This window comes from Branchiostoma floridae, chromosome 19 (genome assembly GCF_000003815.2).
Source record: "Branchiostoma floridae strain S238N-H82 chromosome 19, Bfl_VNyyK, whole genome shotgun sequence".
NCBI classification, from domain to species: domain Eukaryota; kingdom Metazoa; phylum Chordata; class Leptocardii; order Amphioxiformes; family Branchiostomatidae; genus Branchiostoma; species Branchiostoma floridae.
In genome coordinates, this window is record NC_049997.1 from 12,737,123 (window position 1) to 12,759,226 (window position 22,104).

Below are 22,104 nucleotides of genomic sequence, written 5' to 3' on the forward strand. Positions count from 1 at the left end.
CTCTATAGCAGGCTCTCTGGGGTAGCGGGAGCATGGTTTTGTCCCATATATGCAAATAACCAGCATGCATACATTAACATGCTAATAAGTACGTGCAAATTAACATAAGCACTTTTGTACATTTTGGTTCACACTGTACACTTCACTCTACTCACTCTGGTTCACTGTCTGGTTCACTCCTATACACTCTGGTTCACTCTCATACACTCTGGTTCACTCCTATACACTCTGGTTCACTCCTACACACTCTTCACACTGTACACTCTAGCTCACCCTGTACTCTCTGGTTCACTCTATTCAATCTTGTTCACTCTAGCACACTCTCATACACTCTGGTTCACTGTCTGGTTCCCTCTCATACACTCTGGTTCACTCTTATACACTCTGGGTCACTCTGTTCACTCTGTACACTTTGGTTCACTCTGTATTCTCTAGCTTCACTCTAGCGCACTCTTATACACTCTGGTACACTCTTATACACTCTAGTTCACTCTGTACACTTTGGTTCACTCTGTACTCTCCAGCTTCACTCTAGCGCACTCTTATACACTCTGGTACACTCTTATACACTCTAGTTCACTCTGTACACTTTGGTTCACTCTGTACTCTCTAGCTTCACTCTAGCGCACTCTTATACACTCTGGTACACTCTTATACACTCTAGTTCACTCTGTACACTTTGGTTCACTCTGTACTCTCCAGCTTCACTCTAGCGCACTCTTATACACTCTGGTACACTCTTATACACTCTAGTTCACTCTGTGCACTTTGGTTCACTCTGTACTCCCTAGCTTCACTCTAGCGCACTCTTATACACTCTGGTACACTCTTATACACTCTAGTTCACTCTGTACACTTTGGTTCACTCTGCACTCTCTAGCTTCACTCTAGTGCACTCTTATACACTCTGGTACACTCTTATACACTCTAGTTCACTCTGTACACTTTGGTTCACTCTGCACTCTCTAGCTTCACTCTAGCGCACTCTTATACACTCTGGTACACTCTTATACACTCTAGTTCACTCTGTACACTTTGGTTCACTCTGTACTCTCTAGCTTCACTCTAGCGCACTCTTATACACTCTGGTACACTCTTATTCACTCTAGTTCACTCTGTACTCTCTGCTTCACTCTAGCGCACTCTTATACACTCTGGTTCCCTCTTATACACTCTAGTTCACTCTGTACTCTCAGCTTCACTCAATTCACTCCAGCGCACTCTTATACACTCTGGTTAACTCTTTACACTCTTATACACTCTGCTTCACTCTAGCGCACTCTTATACACTCTGGTTCACTCTTATACACTCTAGTTCACTCTGTACTATACCGTATAAAAATCGTCATTATTTCCATATCGTATACCTACATGTAATAACGATAATTTCAGGTACGTCTTATAACAATATCTTAGCAAAGTGAATTTGCTGCGTACAATGGAGTATAGCGAGACGATGTCGTATACGTACGGCGATATCGTTTTAAGCGGAAGATACGTACATCGTAAACCTATTTTCGCTACTTTAAGGTACGTTTTTAGATACGATATTTTGACACGGAAATGATACCATATCAATTATACCACGGAAAAAAACCGGAAGGACAAAAGTGGGCCTTATGGACGATTCCTAACGTCCCTTACTAATTCATCTTTATAATTTTCGTGTCAAAATATCGCATTAAGATGCATATCATAAACAAGCCTACAAACGTGCACAGTATTGCAATAGGGATACACAGACAAACTGCCTAAATATAAGTTTCTTTACTAAGTTATCAAATTTCACAACCCCTTGACATATGTCAGGGTACAGATAAATCATTTGCTGTGGAGAACGATGAACAAATGAACTAAACTGAGAACGAAAGCAAAATTATAAGGAGTCTAAAAGCAAAGGGTCTCTAGCCATGGTTGTCTTTTTCGTGTTCCTATATGACTAATGATGATGATGATGATGGTATGACTAATCGTTACTTACTGCATTTTTTCTTGATAGTTCCTAAGAAGTGGCGTGATGACTGGCAATGCGGGCAGGGCTACCCTGCTGAAGACCGGTAACCCTGCTGAATGCGAACCCTGACGGTATTTAACCCATGCTGCTCCCCGGCAAACTGGTGCGGCAAACTGCGGCCACTGTGACTGTCCGGACTGTGTCGACTACTGGAACACCTGGTACTTACTGCGAACCTGTCAAAGATCGGTTTGTTATCAGCAAAGATTAAGACATTGAATGTACATGCCAGAACGATACCTATGGCATCATTTCCGTGCCAAGGTGACGGAACATGGAGCAACCTTACTCCAACATGCATGCGTAAGAAGACTTACTAGTTCCTATATGCCAGCAATGTCGATGGTATTGTGGTATGCAAATAGTAAATATAGTCTCAGAAAGAAGCTGCATGACGTTTCCCTCTTCAATGTGTAATTGAGCACAGATTAAAAGACGTTGTTTTGTGCATGGTCAGAAGACAAATAGTACATCTTCCCACAATAAAAGGTTCTTGAACATTTGATCAAGTGGGGCATAACTATGTTAGAGTGAGAAGGGGGTGTACGTACCGTATGACTTGTCACGTTACAGCATACATATTTGTTTCAATGTTGCTATGATATGAGATATTGCGGGAGATCGTAGCACGCTATCGTTACGATATCGTAAAGTCCCTGTTGAAACATCGTACACGTATTTCCCACCTATTTCACGTTTAAGGTACCCTTTTCCAAAACGTTATTTTGACACGGATATTGTAAAGCTGTGCAAAGGGGACGTATGGGCATCATATTTAAAAACGCACCTTAAACTAGCGTAAATATATGGCATCATTTCCGTGTCAAAATATCGTATCTAAAAACGTACCTTAAACTAGCGTAAATACGTCTACGATATACGTAATTTTACGTTTACGATATCGTCTCGAACCAAAAATATCGATATACTCAGCAATACGCACGTCGATAAGTTATCGGTATAAGACGTACATTTAACTACCGTTATCAGGTATACGATATCGCAATTCAGACGATGTTTTTAAATGGTACCGTTCTGGCATGTACATTCTATGTCTGAATATCGTATCACAAAACGTGCGTTAAAGTAGCGAAAAGACGTCTACCACATATGTATATGATAGCGCCTTATAAGCGTCTATCGTAAGCGCCACATCGCAAGCTTAGACGATAGGCATGATAAGACGATACGTCTATCGTGTCGCGCGAGCTGGCCCACTTGGTTGCAGAGCGGTCACACCCCCGTCCGGACAATGGGAACGACCAGTTAAATGAAGCCTTTCCTGCAAAGTATCATCACACCCCCTTCCGGCAATGGGAACGACCAAATACCTCAGCACAACGTGTCAACTTCATTATCATTAGCACAGTTGACGCGTGTTATTAAAGACATGTCAGGCAGATTTTATAACGGAATTAAATCGAATCCAAACCAATGTTACAGAAAAATTATTCACCTGTAGCTTCTATTGTTGCAAAGACTACAATAATATCTTGACAAAAGATTTTAAGTCTCTGTTCATGAAGAATTCTTTTAAATCGCGCTGACAGCATGATCCTGTCAACAATGCAAATTTTCTCACAGCTGTCATGATCGTCATGTCAACAATGCAAATAGCCACTCCCAAAGAAGCCGGAGACTATTGACAGGATCGTCCTGTCAACAGTGGAAAGAATCAAAGTGTAAAGTTTGCTACTGTTGACAAGGCAATCCTGCCAACAGTGTAAAGTCTGCTACTCGGGTTGATAGGATTAACAGGACGATCCTGTCAATACCCCAAAGGATGGCTACAAAGATCATGCTATTGAAGTATCGTAAACTGGTCAAACTGTCGTGATGCTGCTACGTATACTCTACAAAAATATCGTAAGTTGGGCAAACTGTCGTGATTCTGCATAGGTATACGCTACTGAAATATCGTAAGTTGGGCGAACTGTCGTGATGCTGCTTAGGTATACGCTACTGAAATATCGTAAGTTGGGCAAACTGTCGTGATGCTGCTTAGGTATACGCTACTGAAATATCGTAAGTTGGGCGAACTGTCGCGATGCTGCTTAGGTATACGCTACTGAAATATCGTAAGTTGGGCAAACTGTCGTGATGCTGCTTAGGTATACGCTACTGAAATATCGTAAGTTGGGCGAACTGTCGTGATGCTGCTTAGGTATACGCTACTGAAATATCGGGCGAACTGTCGTGATGCTGCCAAGAAACACGCTAACAAAATATCGTAATTAGGACTAACTGTCGCGATATCGCCGCTAAATCGCTTACATTTTAGAGTTATGCCTTTAGAGTATTTGCTTTCTATACTGTTTACCATTGTCAAGTTTTGTCACCACCAAGAATATGTGAAAAAATCAAACTATATAAACTTTAAACTAGACCTAACCAACAAGAAACAAATACATTCCATTACCGAAATTAGCGCATATATAATAATGAAACGGTCAGATCATCGCATCTGGCAAAGTTTAACTAAACAGAACCGTGGAAATTTTGGCATGTTCCCATGGTGTGAAACGGCGAAGAAATTCCCTTGTGTCACATTAAGTAGATTGGAAAGGGTGTTGCATGTTGGCGAAATAGGCGAACCCTTCACTTACATCTGTGTTTGAATAGAACATCTACAGACTCTACATATACACATATAATGTATAGAGAGGTGGGGAAGAAATAATCTCCATCTATCAAAGATGAGAGGAACTTGCATAAAGATAATTCACGGATATCTTGGGAATGAGGGTATGGGTTCTATCAGTTGATCTGTTACGAATCACAATGACAGAGGTTGACTGATTTATAACAGCAAAAACAGACGTAATCACTTAGTGGATTCCTTTACTCTTCTTGGTCCGACTTGGGCAAACAATACAGTGTGCCTTTCTTGGTAAACCTGGAATCCAGTTACTCTCCAAGCAGAGGTTACGCTCCTGCTGGTGTTTAATGTTTTTTTAGACGTTTTTATCGGGCTTTCTATTTTTTTTTATATCTTGCTGTGTCAAAACCTGGCTGGCGCACTTCAAGAAAAATGACAAAATAGAAAGCCCGATAAAAACGACTAAAAAAACAGCCGGTGCCTAACCTCTGCTTGGAGAGTAGATTCCAGTCTACTACTGGCTTGGCCTACCGTAGTTAGTGCAGGCTTTGTACGGGGCCAGGGAAGCTCCCAGCCACCAAGGTAATCCACGCTCCTTCACAGCGTCGTAATAAATTGTCTTGTTCCACTGAATATGCGTGTGCGAGTCTTTTATGCAATTCCCTTTTTGGCCGCATGGGGGCTACTAGTGGTTTGTTCGCAAAGACAGCCCTGGGACAGAGAACGTATTTTTCTGCGCAAAGCATGCTGGGAGAGCGGTAGTATCCTGGGGACGTGAATGTTGTATACTCCGTAGCATACTCCCTTCCGTGACATAAGTCCCCTCTCGGCAATCTAGAAGGGTAATCTAACACCCTCGCAGCGCCACCAAATTAGGTACATTTTAAAGTTCCCTTTGATATAACGTATCACCATTGTGGCAACATTTTACCCCCCAAATAGTAAACTTTCGTCTTGTTTTCGCCTCGGTAACTGTAGAAAATACTAGCTAACTAGGGTACAGTCTCACGTTGTATAGAGACGCACACAAGAGTCACACAACTTACGATTTGCTAAGGTAATTGAGACAAACACAAAACAAAACAAAATGACAGCTGTGGATTCCATATAGTTTTATTTGTGTATTGGTTGAGCCCACAATCTAAACCTATGGCTTCTTCGCGGCGCTGGGTACGAGCGTGAAGGTAATCGGTCACACCCGGTAGGATTTTCCCGCGGTTAGACTTTAGCCCAATGGGTAAAGTCTAACCGCGTGAAAATTCTACGAGTGTGAATGATTATTCCGGCGGCGGAGACCTACTCTGGCCCCGTAGTGAGCCTGCACTTACTACGGTAGGCCGTGCCACAAGTAGACTGGATTCCAGGTTACTTTCTTGGTAAATCAAAGACATTTACATTGCATATCACAATCAGTATATAATATATGACTAACTTACTAGTTGAAACCATCATAACCCTTTGCAGACTTTGTCTTGGCTGGTTTTCATTTATGACGTGGGGAGGCGCTGTTGCGCTATTTTCAACGTTAGCTCAAGTTCTCTAATGCGGGAAAGGAAGTTCGCTATGGAAGGGAGTTTCTCCGAGATCGGGGTTGGGTAGTCTTGGGTCTCGGATCCAAGCAAAGTGTTTCGTTCCGCAGCGGTGCGAAACTATCTTCCACAGCAAACTCCCTTACCTGACATTAGAGAACCAGACCCCTTGGAGGCCGCCTACCTGATGTGTATATATTGATTGTGATATGCAATTTGAATGCCTTCGATTTACCAAGAAAGGCACACTGTATTGTTTACCCAAGTCGGACCAAGAAGACTAAAGGAATCCACTAAGTGATTACGTCTGTTTTTGCTGTTGTAAATCAGTCAACCTCTGTCATTGTGATTCGTAACAGATCAACAGATAGAACTTCAAATTTTATCCGCTGCTGCAACATGACAGCAGACAAGTTCAGATGCTTGTTGCTCACAGTCAGCTGTGATGTGTATCTAGCAATGTACATTGTAAGAGCGAGATGCATAGTTTATGCCAATACACCACTTCAGTATGACTTTAATGGATTATTTGTTTCATTTAAGACCAAAAAATTTACATTTTTGGCATAATGTGTCTTGTCGCCAAAACGACTTGAAATTTGGAATGGGGGTGCCTAAGTCATTTATACCCGCTTTATCAAAATGATAGCCATACATACACCACTTCAGAATGATTTATTATATTTCAGGTATACCACAGGTATGGTCAAATATATTGTATTCGTAATGTTTCTGTTTCTTCTCGGTTACCGGTCTAACATCATTGATCATCGCCAGAAATACAAGAGGGCCTATCATGGTGCCCTGAGCTATACCGCACATCATGTTTTCCCAATGTGATAATGCTCCCTGGTAACGTACGCACTGTCGGCGATCTGAGAGAAAATTGCAGACCCAAGGGATTACAGATGGTCTTGCTCCGAGGCTTATCAGCTTAGTTATAGCGGTTGTATGGCATACTCTATCGACCTTGTCTTAGCTACGTCTTGATCCTTGAACCTTATACGTCTTATATTATACTATCTTAGTTGTCATCGCGACATTACCTCTCTATCACATCAGTTCAGAGCTTTTGTTTAAAAATCTGGTAAATTTAGATGTCTATCGGGTCACTGATGAAAGACATTCACATTCATCTGTGGTGGGTTTGGAAACAAAGTGGCGCGTCGGTACACCCGACCCCTCCATCTCGGAAGTTAAGCAACGCGCAGTCCGGACAGTGCTTGGATGGGAGACCAACCAAGGACGTCCGGATTGCTGTAGCTTCATGAAGCTTTCCACGAAATCGTCTTCCGGGAGGGACGTAAAACGGTGGTCCCGTGCTCGAGGAGGTGCCTCGAACACGTTAAACAGCCTCATTACCCTACACATTGGGTACCTGCCTGTGGCACTGGCTGCAAATACACCCGATATTATTATTTTGCCCTCTTTCTAGCATCCCCTTCTTCTCTTTTTTTAAGGTCCAACAAAACTCTTCACAATGCCCCATATCATATACACCACCAAATCATTCTATTTCCTAGGTGTGCAGTGCCCCACTCTATCCAACCCTACAAACGGTGCTGTGAGCTACAGCTCCAGGAACTACGGAGATGCGGCCTCCTACTCGTGTAACACAGGATACAACCTGAATGGCTACTCTACACGGACGTGTCAGTCTTCAGGCTCATGGAGTTATAGTGCACCAACTTGTCAAGGTATTTAAAGCAGAACTATAGAACATCAAACACGTTGAACTGCAGTGCATATATTCTGTAGCCTCTGCAGTTATAGATCATGTTTTCATATCGTAAGGTAATGAGTACAGATAGAGAAAGATGAGTTTAGAACTTTTTAATTGTAATTTTTGAATTAAAAATCGCTATACCTGATTTGTAACACTAGCCTTGTTTTTTTCTTTCTGTCGTTCGTTCCTATTTTATCTTGTCCTTCTTTGCTTCCTTCAGTTTCCTTCAGTTTTATTTTCTTCTTTCTTTCTCTTTCTCTCTTTGTCTTTCATTCTTTCTTTGAATGAAGTCTTATATTATATTCTTCAGCCGTGCAGTGCCCGACACTATCCAACCCTACAAACGGCGCTGTGAGCTACAGCTCCAGGAACTACGGAGATGTGGCCTCCTACTCGTGTAACACAGGATACAACCTGAATGGCTACTCTACACGGACGTGTCAGTCTTCAGGCTCATGGAGTCAAACTGCACCAGCTTGTGCAGGTATTCAAAGTGGGATGTGTTTTAACCTTTAACATAGTGAATTATGCCACTCAAAATAAAATGCAGCTTTCTTTCTTCCTTTAGAATGATTAGATACATTCTATTCTTTAGCCGTGCAGTGTCCCACAGTATCCAACCCTACAAACGGTGCCGTGAGCTACAGCTCCAGGAACTACGGAGATGTGGCCTCCTACACGTGTAACACAGGATACAACCTGAATGGCTACTCTACACGGACGTGTCAGTCTTCAGGCTCATGGAGTTATAGTGCACCAACTTGTCAAGGTATTCAAAGCAGAACTATAGAACATCGAACACGTTGAACTGCAGCGCATATATTCTGTAGCCTCTGCAGTTATAGATCATGTTTTCATATCGTAAGGTAATGAGTACAGATAGAGAAAGATGAGTTTAGAACTTTATAATTGTAATTTTTGAATTAAAAATCGCTATACCTGATTTGTAACACAAGCCTTGTTTTTTCTTTCTGTCGTTCGTTCCTATTTTATCTTGTCCTTCTTTGCTTCCTTCAATTCCTTCAGTTGTATTTTCTTCTTTCTTTCTCTTTCTCTCTTTGTCTTTCATTCTTTCTTTGAATGAAGTCTTATATTATATTCTTCAGCCGTGCAGTGTCCGACACTGTCCAATCCAACAAACGGCGCTGTGAGCTATATCTCCAGGAACTACGGAGATGTGGCCTCCTACTCGTGCAATACAGGATACAACCTGAATGGCTACTCTACACGGACGTGTCAGTCTTCAGGCTCATGGAGTTATAGTGCACCAACGTGTGGTGGTAAGTGCAACTATGGAACATGGTATAGGTTATATATAGTGTTGCGAGGCTGTTGGAACTAGAAGTCGCCCCTAATGCTAAATTTCAAGCCATTATATTCCATATAATGAGGAAAGAACACAAAATCCACGTTTGGTCTGACAATAGGCAAATAAAGACCAGAATTGATGATAATAAAGGCAGGTATCCAAAGGTGTAAAAACGACGAGTGCCCATATGTCCGACTCCATCCCATGTACATGTCAAGTTTCATGTCAGGTGGATTTTACATGTAATTTCATATACGGTAAGAGTATAGGAAGCTAAGACTAAAATATAACAAGGCTAGGTTGTACTTACTTGGTAGTCTTTTTCTTGCTCTTTCTGTTCTTTAGCCATGCAGTGCCCCACACTATCCAACCCTGCAAACGGTGCCGTGAGCTACAGCTCCAGGAACTACGGAGATGTGGCCTCCTACTCGTGTAACACAGGATACAACCTGAATGGCTACTCTACACGGACGTGTCAGTCTTCAGGCTCATGGAGTCAAACTGCACCAACTTGTGGAGGTATTCAGAATAAGATGTGTAATATGAAGTATGTCGAAGTCGAAAAGGAACGTAAATAAATAAGATTTTATGTTTCCTTGTCGTAAGGTCATCTGTACAGTGATGACAGAAAACTGTGTTTAAGAATTTGTTTTAATCGTTGATATAGTATTTTATGCCACTTAAAATACGCTGCAGCTTTTTTTCTTTCATTAGGTGATAATCAAATATATTCTATTGTACAGTCGTGCAGTGTCCCACACTATCCAACCCTACAAACGGTGCTGTGACCTACAGCTCCAGGAACTACGGAGATGTGGCCTCCTACTCGTGTAACACAGGATACAACCTGAATGGCTCCTCTACACGGACGTGTCAGTCTTCAGGGTCATGGAGTCAAACTGCACCAACTTGTGGCGGTAAGTGTAACTAATGATAATCGAATATGCTAAATAGCAGTGTATTGATGCTTATTTGGCTTCGATATAATGGCAAAGCAACATGAGAAATGAATGTTTAGTCTCAAAATAACCAAATAAACTTTAAAATGAGTGGCATTCAAGACTAGTGTTCCAAAGGTGTGTATATGTTTCACTCAATGCCATGTACATGTAACATGCCAGGTTTTAGTTGAGGTAGGTTATACATGTATCGCTAGTTCAGCCTTATTTGCGAGGTAAATGGCATCCATTGTTTTTTTTTTTAAAATAGGGTATTTAGGAAAACCAATTGGAAGGACGGTGGTTTCAAATTGTAATATTTTCAAGCAAAGTCTTCTTCGTTTTACAACCTTCTTATAATTCTTCCGTAGACGTTTCGGCGACTATCTGTCGTCTTCATCAGTACAGAAATTGATGTAATATTTTCGAAATGACACATATAATATAGGGAGAGAACACTGGAATATGACAATGTTTAATTGGTTGATTTACTTTTTCTTTCTTTCTATTCTATATAGACGTGCAATGCCCGGCTCTATCCCACCCTACAAACGGTGCCGTGAGCTACAGCTCCAGGAACTACGGAGATGTGGCCTCCTACTCGTGTAACACAGGATACAACCTGAATGGCGCCTCTACACGGACGTGTGAGTCTTCAGGCTCATGGAGTAATAGTGCACCAACTTGTGGTGGTAAGTGTAACTGATGAAAATCGAATATGTTAAATAGCAGTGCATTGATGCTGGAAACTAGACATCAACACACATGTCAAATTTCAAGTCATTTTGCTTCGATATAATAACGAAGAAAGATGAGAAATGCATGTTTGGTCTGACAATAGACAAAAATGGTAGAATTTCTTTTTCTTGCTCTTTCTGTTCTCTAGTCGTGCAGTGCGCCACATTGTCCAACCCTACAAACGGCGCTGTGAGCTACAGTTCCAGGAACTACGGAGATGTGGCCTCCTACTCGTGTAACACAGGATACAACCTGAATGGCTACTCTACACGGACGTGTCAGTCTTCAGGCTCGTGGAGTTATAGTGCACCAACTTGTGATGGTAAGTGTAACTGATGAAAATCGAATATGTTAAATAGTAGTGCATTGATGCTGGAAACTAGACATCAACACACATGTCAAATTTCAAGTCATTTGGCTTCGATATAATCCGTGCAGTGCCCGACACTATCCAACCCTACAAACGGTGCCGTGAGCTACAGCTCCAGGAACTACGGAGATGTGGCCTCCTACTCGTGTAACACAGGATACAACCTGAATGGCTACTCTACACGGACGTGTCAGTCTTCAGGCTCATGGAGTTATAGTGCACCAACGTGTGGTGGTAAGTGCACGTTACTATGGAACATAGTATAGGTTATATATAGTATTGCGTGGCTGTTGGAACTAGAAGTCGCCCCATACAATGAGGAAAGAACACAAAATCCACGTTTGGTCTGACAATAGCCAAATAAACATCAGAATTAATGATAATAAAGGCGGGTATCAAAAGGTGTAAAAACGACGAGTGTCCATATGTCCGACTCCATCCCATGTACATGTCATGTTTCATGTCAGGTGGATTTTACATGTAATTTCATATACGGTAAGAGTATAGGAAGCTAAGACTAAAATATAACAAGGTTGTACTTACTTGGTAGACTTTCTTTTTCTTGCTCTTTCTGTTCTTTAGCCGTGCAGTGCCCCACACTATCCAACCCTACAAACGGTGCCGTGAGCTACAGCTCCAGGAACTACGGAGATGTGGCCTCCTACTCGTGTAACACAGGATACAACCTGAATGGCTACTCTACACGGACGTGTCAGTCTTCAGGCTCATGGAGTCAAACTGCACCAACTTGTGGAGGTATTCAGAATAAGATGTGTAATATGAAATATGTCGAAGTCGAAAAGGAACGTAAATAAATAAGATTTTATGTTTCCTTGTCGTAAGGTCATCTGTACAGTGATGACAGAAAACTGAGTTTAAGAATTTGTTTTAATCGTTGATATAGTAATTTATGCCACTTAAAATACGCTGCAACTTTGTTTCTTTCATTAGGCGATAATCAAATATATTCTATTGTACAGTCGTGCAGTGTCCCACACTATCCAACCCTACAAATGGTGCTGTGAGCTACAGTTCCAGGAACTACGGAGATGTGGCCTCCTACTCGTGTAACACAGGATACAACCTGAATGGCTACTCTACACGGACGTGTCAGTCTTCAGGGTCATGGAGTCAAACTGCACCAACTTGTGGCGGTAAGTGTAACTAATGATAATCGAATATGCTAAATAGCAGTGTATTGATGCTTATTTGGCTTCGATATAGTGGCAAAGGAACATGAGAAATGCATGTTTAGTCTCAAAATAACCAAATAAACTTTAAAATGAGTGGCATTCAAGACTAGTATTCCAAAGGTGTGTATATGTCTGACTCAATGCCATGTACATTCCAGGTTTTAGTTGAGGTAGGTTTTACATGTATCGCAAGTTCAGACACAGCCTTATTTTCGAGGTAAATGGTATCCATTGTTTTTAAAAAATAGGGTATTTAGGAAAACCAATTCGAAGGACGGTGGTTTCAAATTGTAATATTTTCAAGCAAAGTCTTCTTCGTTTCACAACCTTCTTATAATTCTTCCGTGGACGTTTCGGCGACTATCTGTCGTCTTCATCAGTACAGAAATTGATGTAATATTTTCGAAATGACACATATAATATAGGGAGAGAACACTGGAATATGACAATGTTTAATTGGTTGATTTTCTTTTTCTTTCTTTCTATTCTATATAGACGTGCAATGCCCGACTCTATCCAACCCTACAAACGGTGCCGTGAGCTACAGCTCCAGGAACTACGGAGATGTGGCCTCCTACTCGTGTAACACAGGATACAACCTGAATGGCTACTCTACACGGACGTGTCAGTCTTCAGGCTCATGGAGTAACAGTGCACCAACTTGTGGTGGTAAGTGTAACTGATGAAAATCGAATATGTTAAATAGTAGTGCATTGATGCTGGAAACTAGACATGTCAAATTTCAAGTCATTTGGCTTCGATATAATAACGAAGAAAGATGAGAAATGCATGTTTGGTCTGACAATAGACAAAAATGGTAGAATTTCTTTTTCTTGCTCTTTCTGTTCTCTAGTCGTGCAGTGCGCCACATTGTCCAACCCTACAAACGGCGCTGTGAGCTACAGCTCCAGGAACTACGGAGATGTGGCCTCCTACTCGTGTAACACAGGATACAGCCTGAATGGCTACTCTACACGGACGTGTCAGTCTTCAGGCTCATGGAGTAACAGCGCACCAACTTGTGGAGGTATTCAGAGTGGGATGTGGAATATAAAACACAATAGCTATATAAAACATTTTAGCTGCTGCAGTTAGACTTTATTTTTCCATGTCGTAAGGTAATCCATAAATTGGAGACAGAACATGAGTCCAAAAATTTGTTTTAATCGTCTACATAATGATTTATGTATCTCAAAATACGTTATAGATTTATTTCTTTCTTTAGCATGATTAAACACATTCTTCTCTACTCTACAGTCGTGCAGTGCCCGACACTATCCAATCCTACAAACGGCGCTGTGAGCTACAGCTCCAGGAACTACGGAGATGTGGCCTCCTACTCGTGTAACACAGGATACAACCTGATTGGTGACTCTACACGGACGTGTCAGTCTTCAGGCTCATGGAGTTATAGTGCACCAACTTGTGGTGGTAAGCGGCACTTGATCTACATCAAACAGGTTCAATAGCAGCGTATCCCTGTCGTACATAGCCTTCTTTCCACAAGCTTAAGTTCCAAATAAGTTGACTTCTATATACTAGCAGAGGAACAAGAGATAACTACGTTTGGTGAGAGGTAACAGCCAGATAAACATTGAAATTAATCATCAAAAATAGATAATTTCAATAGAAAATTTCCCAATGCACGTTTGCCCAACAAAATCTCGTACGAAGTTTTATCCTAGGTAACTTAAAGGTGCTATACGGAGTTTTTTGGTCCAAAAATTGAAAATATTCTCAAGAACAAAACATTCATGTGAATGACATATACAGACACTCTTTTAACTTAATTGTATCATTATTGCGTATTTCCAGCGTCTGTGAACTCTACAAAAACAAGATATACAAGGTTCACTGTATTAGAATTACCATCACAGTAGACCCTCATGGTGTAAACAACAGCAGATTATACAGTGGGTAGGTCCTCTAGGGTGGGCTAATTAGCTAGCCATACATCGTGCTGGCCAGCTAATAATAGATAACAACAGATCAGAAGCTCTCATTTCTTGTAAATACTCATATCATTTCCCATAAGCTTAGAATGGAATTACGAATGTAGTCTATTTTGTATGTAAGACATTAACTAAGTGGGATTATTTCCCAATCAAAACTGCAAGAACTCTGGTATTGATGTGACTTGGTTTTCATTGATTCAAACATTCAATATGACAGTCTAGCAGCCAACTGGATGTACACGTAGTTAACTAAATTGCACTGTTCAACGAAGTAATATAACGGACTGAAACACTAACAGACGTCTAAGATAAAGGTTTACAAAAGCTGCAGTGAAAGGACAATAGACACCCCACTAAGTCACCAGGCTAGGTTGAGCCATCTGTGGCTTGTATTGTTGATAAGATCACCTTTTTAAAAACATGTTTGTTTTGATACTGTAACATCACTGAATATTGGTATGCAATGTTATAGGGTTGATTTGACTTACTATGAAAAGAAAAGAAAAGGTAGGATAATTTTCTTTTTGTATTGCCCTAAAACTCCGTAGAGCACCTTTATACATACCAAGACATACATGTAAGGAGGGAAATATAACGATAATATAAGAATAATATATTGATACTTCATTCAACTAAAGCGTTGTATCTATATCTATACTTAACAGCATTCATTCATTGCTTGTCGTTATTGTTTTCCTTAGGGCTTTAATTTGTTTTTACGATATTTCCTCAATTTCTTTTTCTTTCCATTTGCATGCCTGTCTTTTATCCTCACTTAATTGTAAGTTTCTTGTCTCTTTTTTTGTTATGTCTCTTAGCCTTTACTTATTGCCATGTAAAGCTGTATTGTGCCTCTTATCGTATCACAAAGGTTGCGTCTGTCCAAAAGTTATCTAAATTTTCTATTCTTTAGTCGTGCAGTGTCCCGCACTATCCAACCCTACAAACGGCGCTGTGAGCTACAGCTCCAGGAACTACGGAGAGGTGGCCTCCTACTCGTGCAATACAGGATACAACCTGGCTGGCTCCTCTACACGGACGTGTCAGTCTTCAGGGTCATGGAGTTATAGTGCACCAAGTTGTCGAGGTATTCAAAGTGGAAGTATAGAAAATGAAACTAGTTGAATGACAGTGTTTTCTTTCTTTCTTTCTTTGTCTTTCTTTCTTTTAATTGTTAAAAACATTATGTTTTTCAGTGGTGCAGTGTCCATTTCCGAACAACCCTACAAATGGCGCTGTAAGCTATATCTCCAGGAATTACGGAGAGGTGGCCACCTACTCGTGTAACGCAGGATACAACTTGGCAGGCTCCTCTACACAAACGTGTCAGTCTTCAGGGTCATGGAGTCCAAGTGCTCCAACTTGTGATCGTAAGTGAAACTTTGGAACATGAAACAGTTTCAATGTCAGTGTACGGCTCTTGTTATTATGCAGTATTTTTATGACGATATTCGTCATTCTGCATTCTTAGCAGAAGGTAATGAACATAGTAAATAAAGATAGGAAAGTTTTGAAACAGTTTTGTCTTTTCACGTTTTCTTTCAGTTGTTGGATTTCTTTTCTTATTTAATATTTCTTCATGTATAAATAGCATAGTGACTGTGTCACGTTCAATCTGCCTACAGTTGGACAGTGCCCCATGCTGACAGCTCCTACAAACGGAGTTGTCAGCGGTTCCAACTTCTACGGGGGCATGCTCACATTCACCTGCAATGTAGGATACAACCTGGTCGGTTCCTCTACACTTTCCTGTCAGTCGAGCCTAACCTGGAGTGGAAGTTCACCAACATGTGCAAGTACGATGTTCAGAAACAAAATAAATAAGATACGTTCAGGCATCTAGATGAACATAGAATATTCTACAGATAAGGGAAGGCTTGTGCTTAGCTATGAATTTCGGCAGTGATATGAAATATATGATTTTTTTTGCTGATTCTAACAAAAACTACCACAACCGTAACTTATCGCACTTTAACGGAAGGTCTTTGTCTCTTTATATGTAACTTTGAACATTAGACCGAAATGACATTTTTAAACATGTAATTACTCTTTGTACTAGTTGTGCAGTGCTCACTGCTGACAACCCCTGACAACGGTGGAATGAATGGAGGCAATAACTACCAAGACGTAGTGACGTTCACCTGCAACCTTGGATATGAGATCGTGGGGAGTTCAAGTGTAACCTGCCAAGCTGACGCTACATGGAGTGCTAACGTCCCAACCTGCACACGTATGCGAAAAAAAAAATTCTGTCTACTTAAACAATGAACTTTAAATGGCAAGGATGATGATTAGCCACATATTTGGAACGCAGACGGCAATAACAAAAATGACAGTTGATTAAATGAGATGTCATTTTAAAAGTAGTCCCAAGCTGCACTGTATGACACAGAATAGAGCTACTGTCTGTATTGACAGACCTTGATGTTTTGGAGAATAATCTAGTATACCAATAGAAGGATATTCCATTAGTTCAGCCTCATGTTTTACTTGTGCCATGCATCAGGCGTGCAGTGCCCAGCGTTGCAGTCTCCTACAAATGGTGGCTCGAGTGGCAGCAACTACTACCAGGACGTGATGAGCTTCACCTGTGACTCGGGTTACGAACTTGATGGCTCGGCAACCATAACATGCCAGGCAGACCGCACGTGGACTGACAGCGCTCCGAGTTGTCCCCGTAAGAATCAATTCTATGTCCAGCCTTGTTCAAAATAGTTGAAAAATCTTTACTTTCTTGGAATTGATCTATTCAGTTAGCTAGAAATAGATCGTTTTATAAGTCTAGTATTGCTAGTAGTAGACTGGTTTATTAAGAAAGCAATACGCATAATAACAGTCCTAGCCTAAGAGGCTGAATTGCGAGGAGATTATAATCGTGTTCTATTCCAAAGTACAACTATTAACAAACTTTGTGAGCGGCGTTAAGACAATGGATCAATGATAAGATCATAACAATAGTTTCTAATTAAAATACAACTTCGAAGTATTACGGATTTGTTGTGTTCAAAGGTCTGTTCACATGCTTAGACTTTATATAGACTTTGAAAACTTCAACAAGACAAATTTGTAACAATGAGTTCGTAAGTCACCATGAGGACACAATTAATCTACATCAATGCTGCATTAGGCTAGTACATCACAATATATCGTGGTTCGTAATAGTCAAGCAATACCAATTACCAGCCATCATTTCTATAGTCCCCCAGACTTATGTTCTATGAGGGTGATACAAGCTTAGTCATGTTTGTTACCACATCCTTACCGATGCAATGTTGCCTACCAGTAAAATATAGGTCAGTATAGCCATGAGGAAGATACCAAATGGAATTATAGAGAGTATTTGGTGTTGGTTGTAATAAAAGAACTATACTGTGAAGTTATCCGTCCAGCTATGCACTTTCAAGCATGCCTTATTTCAATTTTTAGGCGTACAGTGTCCACTGCTAGCAGCTCCTGATAATGGTGATATGTCTGGCGAGAATTACTACCAGGACGAGTTGACGTTCTGGTGTGATCTTGGATACGAGCTTGTTGGACCTTCCAGCATGACCTGCCAAGCTGACAGAACATGGAGTGATAACGTCCCAACCTGCGCACGTATGAAACTTAAATTGTGTCTACTGAAACAGATGGAACTTCAGTGGCTTCAGAGGATTATGATTACTTCATAGGATTATGATTAGCTACATATTTAGAAAGAAACAAACCAAAACTCTACTTACACTCTATGATGCAGGAGATAACTATGATTTGTAATGACCAGGATATTTCTGAAAGTAATCAAATTATCGCAAAAGTTGAAGGATATTCCACTATTTCATATCCATTTGATTTCTGGTACCAGGCGTGCAGTGCCAAGCGTTGCAGTCTCCTACAAATGGTGGCTCGAGTGGCAGCAACTACTACCAGGACGTGATGAGCTTCACCTGTGACTCGGGTTACGAACTTGATGGCTCGGCAACCATAACATGCCAGGCAGACCGCACGTGGACTGACAGCGCTCCGAGTTGTCCGCGTAAGAATCGATTTTATTTCAAGTCTCGTTGAAACTTGTGAAAAGATTTTTTTTAATTCATGCTATCTATTTATGTATCTTTATCAGGTTGGTAAATTACTAGATGTCGTGTTTTTTTGTAGACAAGCAGCATTAATTGCCAGCCAACTTTTCCGTAGTCCCTCTTTTATCTTCCATGAGGGAGATATATGCATGTTTGAGGCTTTGTTATCACCGTAACGTCTTCTTGAGACACAGAAGCTTCCTTGTGTCCAAAGGACCACAATGTTTTGTTTTAAATCCAGCGATTCACTTTCAAACATATCGTACTTCATCTTTCAGCCATACAGTGCCCACTGCTAGCAGCTCCTGACAATGGTGAACAGTCTGGCGAGAATTACTACCAGGACGTGATGACGTTCTGGTGTGATCCTGGATACGAGCTGGTTGGACTTCCCAGCTTGACCTGCCAAGCAGACAGAACATGGACTGGGAACGTCCCAACATGCACACGTAAGACAGAAGTGTTCTGTCTAAAATAATCCGATACAGATAACTAGATAGTTACGTCAATGATGACAATATTTTCATGTTGAATTAATTTTCCCCTGTGAAAGTCGATACTGTTTATCAGGTACACATGTTGTAAATATAACCATGTTGAATGTGGTGCAATAGAACTCTTGACTGTATGAGAGTCTCTTAAAAGGCATATAATGCACGGGAAATGTAGATAACAGCAATGGAAAAAGTATGTCGGTATATTTGTATAGTCTGATTACAACCTCTTTCCAAGATACTGTTTTGTCACGTCTAAAGCTTTTAATGATATGTATCCCAGGTGTGCAGTGTCCAGTGTTGTCGTCTCCTGTAAATGGCATTTCCAGTGGCTCCAACTTCTACCAGGACGTGGTGACGTCCACATGTGACCGAGGTTATGATCTGATCGGAGATTCCAGTTCTACTTGTCAGGCAGACCGAACATGGAGCAGTAACGCCCCATCATGTAACGGTAGGATACAATAAATATAGAAAAATCCAGTTTTACAAATTTAACGTTAGTTTAGTTGATAAGATGACTCCAGAAGGATTTCTGTTAGAATGGTTGTAATTCAACACTTCTGATTGTTATTTTTTATCCCTTTGTGTGAAACATGCAATCAGTCTGAAATTTCTTATGGGAATCTGATGTTCTTGTTTTTCACAGCTATTCTTTCTATCTCTCTCTCTGTCTCTCTCTGTCTCTCTCTCTCTCTCTCTCACACACACACACACACACACACACACATAGTTTACACACACACAGCTCTCACACACACAGCTCTCTTACATACACTAGCATACTGGGATGAAATCTATATCCTACTTCTACTGGATTTGAGCATCCGATTTTCATTGAAAAAACAATACTTCATATAGAACGTTGAGCACCTCCTAAAATAACACTGTACATCTATGCTTGAAGCTTATCTCCACAGTCCGGTCTCCAGACAAAATTGTCTGGAAATGGTCGCATCTTCTTTTCTAGGTTTCTTTGTAAGTGTCTTTATATTAAGCTTCATTGGACAATTGTCTGAAAATCCTGTCAATTGTTCTTATTAGTAATGTATCAACTTCATTAAATATACTTGCCGTAACGTGAATGTCCTGTTCCCTGTGGCCTGTATGCAGACATTGATGAATGTTCAGCTGCAAATGGTGGCTGTGACCATGTATGTACCAACGCAATGGGCAGCTTCCAGTGTTCCTGTGTGGATGGCTTCAACTTGAACGTAGATAGCCACACATGTGATGGTAAGAAGCAAAGCATTATCTTACATACGGCAAGACTGTAAGTTTGGACACATGCATATATCAATTATCATGTAGATAGTGCCATGTACTTGTAAGTCTTAAATCAGTGTTGAGGATTGTGGCTTTAGCTGTGCTATCTTACAGCTATTTTATTTTCAGTCTAATTAAAATCATTTAAGGGAATTTTTAGGTGGGAAAATACTTGTCTTGTAGGCAATGCATAACATTTTATGTGTTGTCCGTTTACATTTTACAGACGTCGATGAATGCAACGTTGGAAATGACGGCTGTCAGCAAAACTGCAACAACATCATCGGAAGCTACTGGTGCTCTTGTGGAACTGGTTACAGGTTAAATAGCGACAGTCGCACTTGTGCTGGTGAGACTCTGCATTGAATAGTACAAAGGATTTAGTATTTCATAGATACGTATACAATTCATGCCCATTTGCCTGCAACTAAGAAGGCTATATGCCATGTTATAAGCCGGACAAACGGCAGGGAACCCATCAAAGGTCTTGCTACTGAACCATATAACGTGCCACTAAATAAAAAAAAGAAACAAGAGAACAACACACCTTCTCAGCAACATTTTAAATGCAAGCACGATAATATTTTAGTATGTTTGTCATCTTTTTTAAAATTCAGATGTGGACGAATGTTCGGGTGCCAACGGTGGCTGTGCCCAGACCTGTACCAACACCATAAGCAGCTTCTTTTGTTCCTGTGGAAATGGCTATAATTTGAATGCCAACGGATATTTTTGTGACGGTGAGTAAAATGTCATATCTTGTACCTATCTCAAATATAACAACAGTTCATTCGCCAAATATTTCTGTGCTGCAAGAGGGCCAAGACGTCTGTCCCTTTTTTCGTGACACAAAAGCTATATATAATTATATGCATCATCCCAATATCATGACTATAGGCCAACACCTACCACATACCAACAAAATATCTTCGAAAACCTCTCTGGGTGTGTCGTTCAGACGTCCACAGACAGTCAAACAGACAGACACACGTAATCGAAAATATAGCCTTTTTATCAAATGTAATTAAACGTTAAGACCATGGCTGCATCATAAAAGCACCCAATAAACGAAGCTCACGCAAACACTCACTTGTCGGTTCTGGCTGTTCTGTACACATGAGGTCTAAAAATGGCTTAGAAAATAAACCGAATAGTATTTTATATTTACATTTTACTAAATATAGACATAGCAGATAAGAGGGTTTGGCTGCACATAAAAAGTAAATGATATATTCAATTAAACTCATGTTTGTTGATTCACATTTTTTACTTCACAATCTTTTTCTGCCTGCAGAATGAAAGTACGTTTGGTTAAAAGTGTTCTCGTTTGATTTCGTACTTTTCGTCAATAGAAATTGTAAACAAAGTATAGTTGTCTTGGCTTAACCAAAGAAAATTAAAACACATCTATGATTTTATACAGACATCAACGAATGCTCCATCGCAAATGGTGGTTGTGGGCAAACCTGCACCAATCTTATCGGGAGTTTCCAGTGCTCCTGCCAAAATGGGTACAGTCTGAATAGTGACGGATTTACTTGTGACGGTATGTTTTTTTGTTATTCCTTTTTTTATTTTCAAAAGAAAACATTACAGCAATCTATATTCATTTAATACAGAACTTTACATGAAGCAATGTTTAGACAAGAAAAGAAAAATACATTTAGAGATGTGTCAGCTATCCTACTACAGCAATTCTCAGGATAAATGTACACAAGATTAGTTCAAAATATCGGAAGAAAAATTTTCGTTGGATCCATGAAAAATGTTTATCAACGTCTTAAAACCAAAAGCTAATGACAGAGCAGCGTGTGTAATTTATGAAGGCAAGAGTCGCCACTATTAGAAGTATAGTCTATCCATATTCTGAATACAACTTTAGACACTGCATTTCTAGTCTTTAATCCTGCGAGAC

At 40.5% G+C, this 22,104-nt stretch overlaps 1 protein-coding gene across 1 annotated transcript; it reads left to right on the forward strand.

Moving 5' to 3' along the window:
• The first annotated feature begins 2,017 nt into the window (after nucleotides 1-2,017).
• Nucleotides 2,018-18,907, forward strand: LOC118406497 (sushi, von Willebrand factor type A, EGF and pentraxin domain-containing protein 1-like). The gene is made up of 23 exons (XM_035806556.1): nucleotides 2,018-2,057; nucleotides 7,666-7,839; nucleotides 8,179-8,352; nucleotides 8,464-8,637; nucleotides 8,975-9,148; nucleotides 9,523-9,696; nucleotides 9,921-10,094; nucleotides 10,634-10,807; nucleotides 11,002-11,175; nucleotides 11,380-11,457; nucleotides 11,806-11,979; nucleotides 12,204-12,377; nucleotides 12,912-13,085; nucleotides 13,270-13,443; nucleotides 13,674-13,847; nucleotides 15,285-15,413; nucleotides 15,568-15,741; nucleotides 15,997-16,122; nucleotides 16,431-16,601; nucleotides 16,878-17,048; nucleotides 17,798-17,968; nucleotides 18,216-18,386; nucleotides 18,708-18,907. Exons 1-23 carry the CDS (start codon nucleotides 2,018-2,020, stop codon nucleotides 18,905-18,907), a joined length of 3,693 nt encoding a protein of 1,230 aa, XP_035662449.1.
• Nucleotides 18,908-22,104: the final 3,197 nt, after the last annotated feature.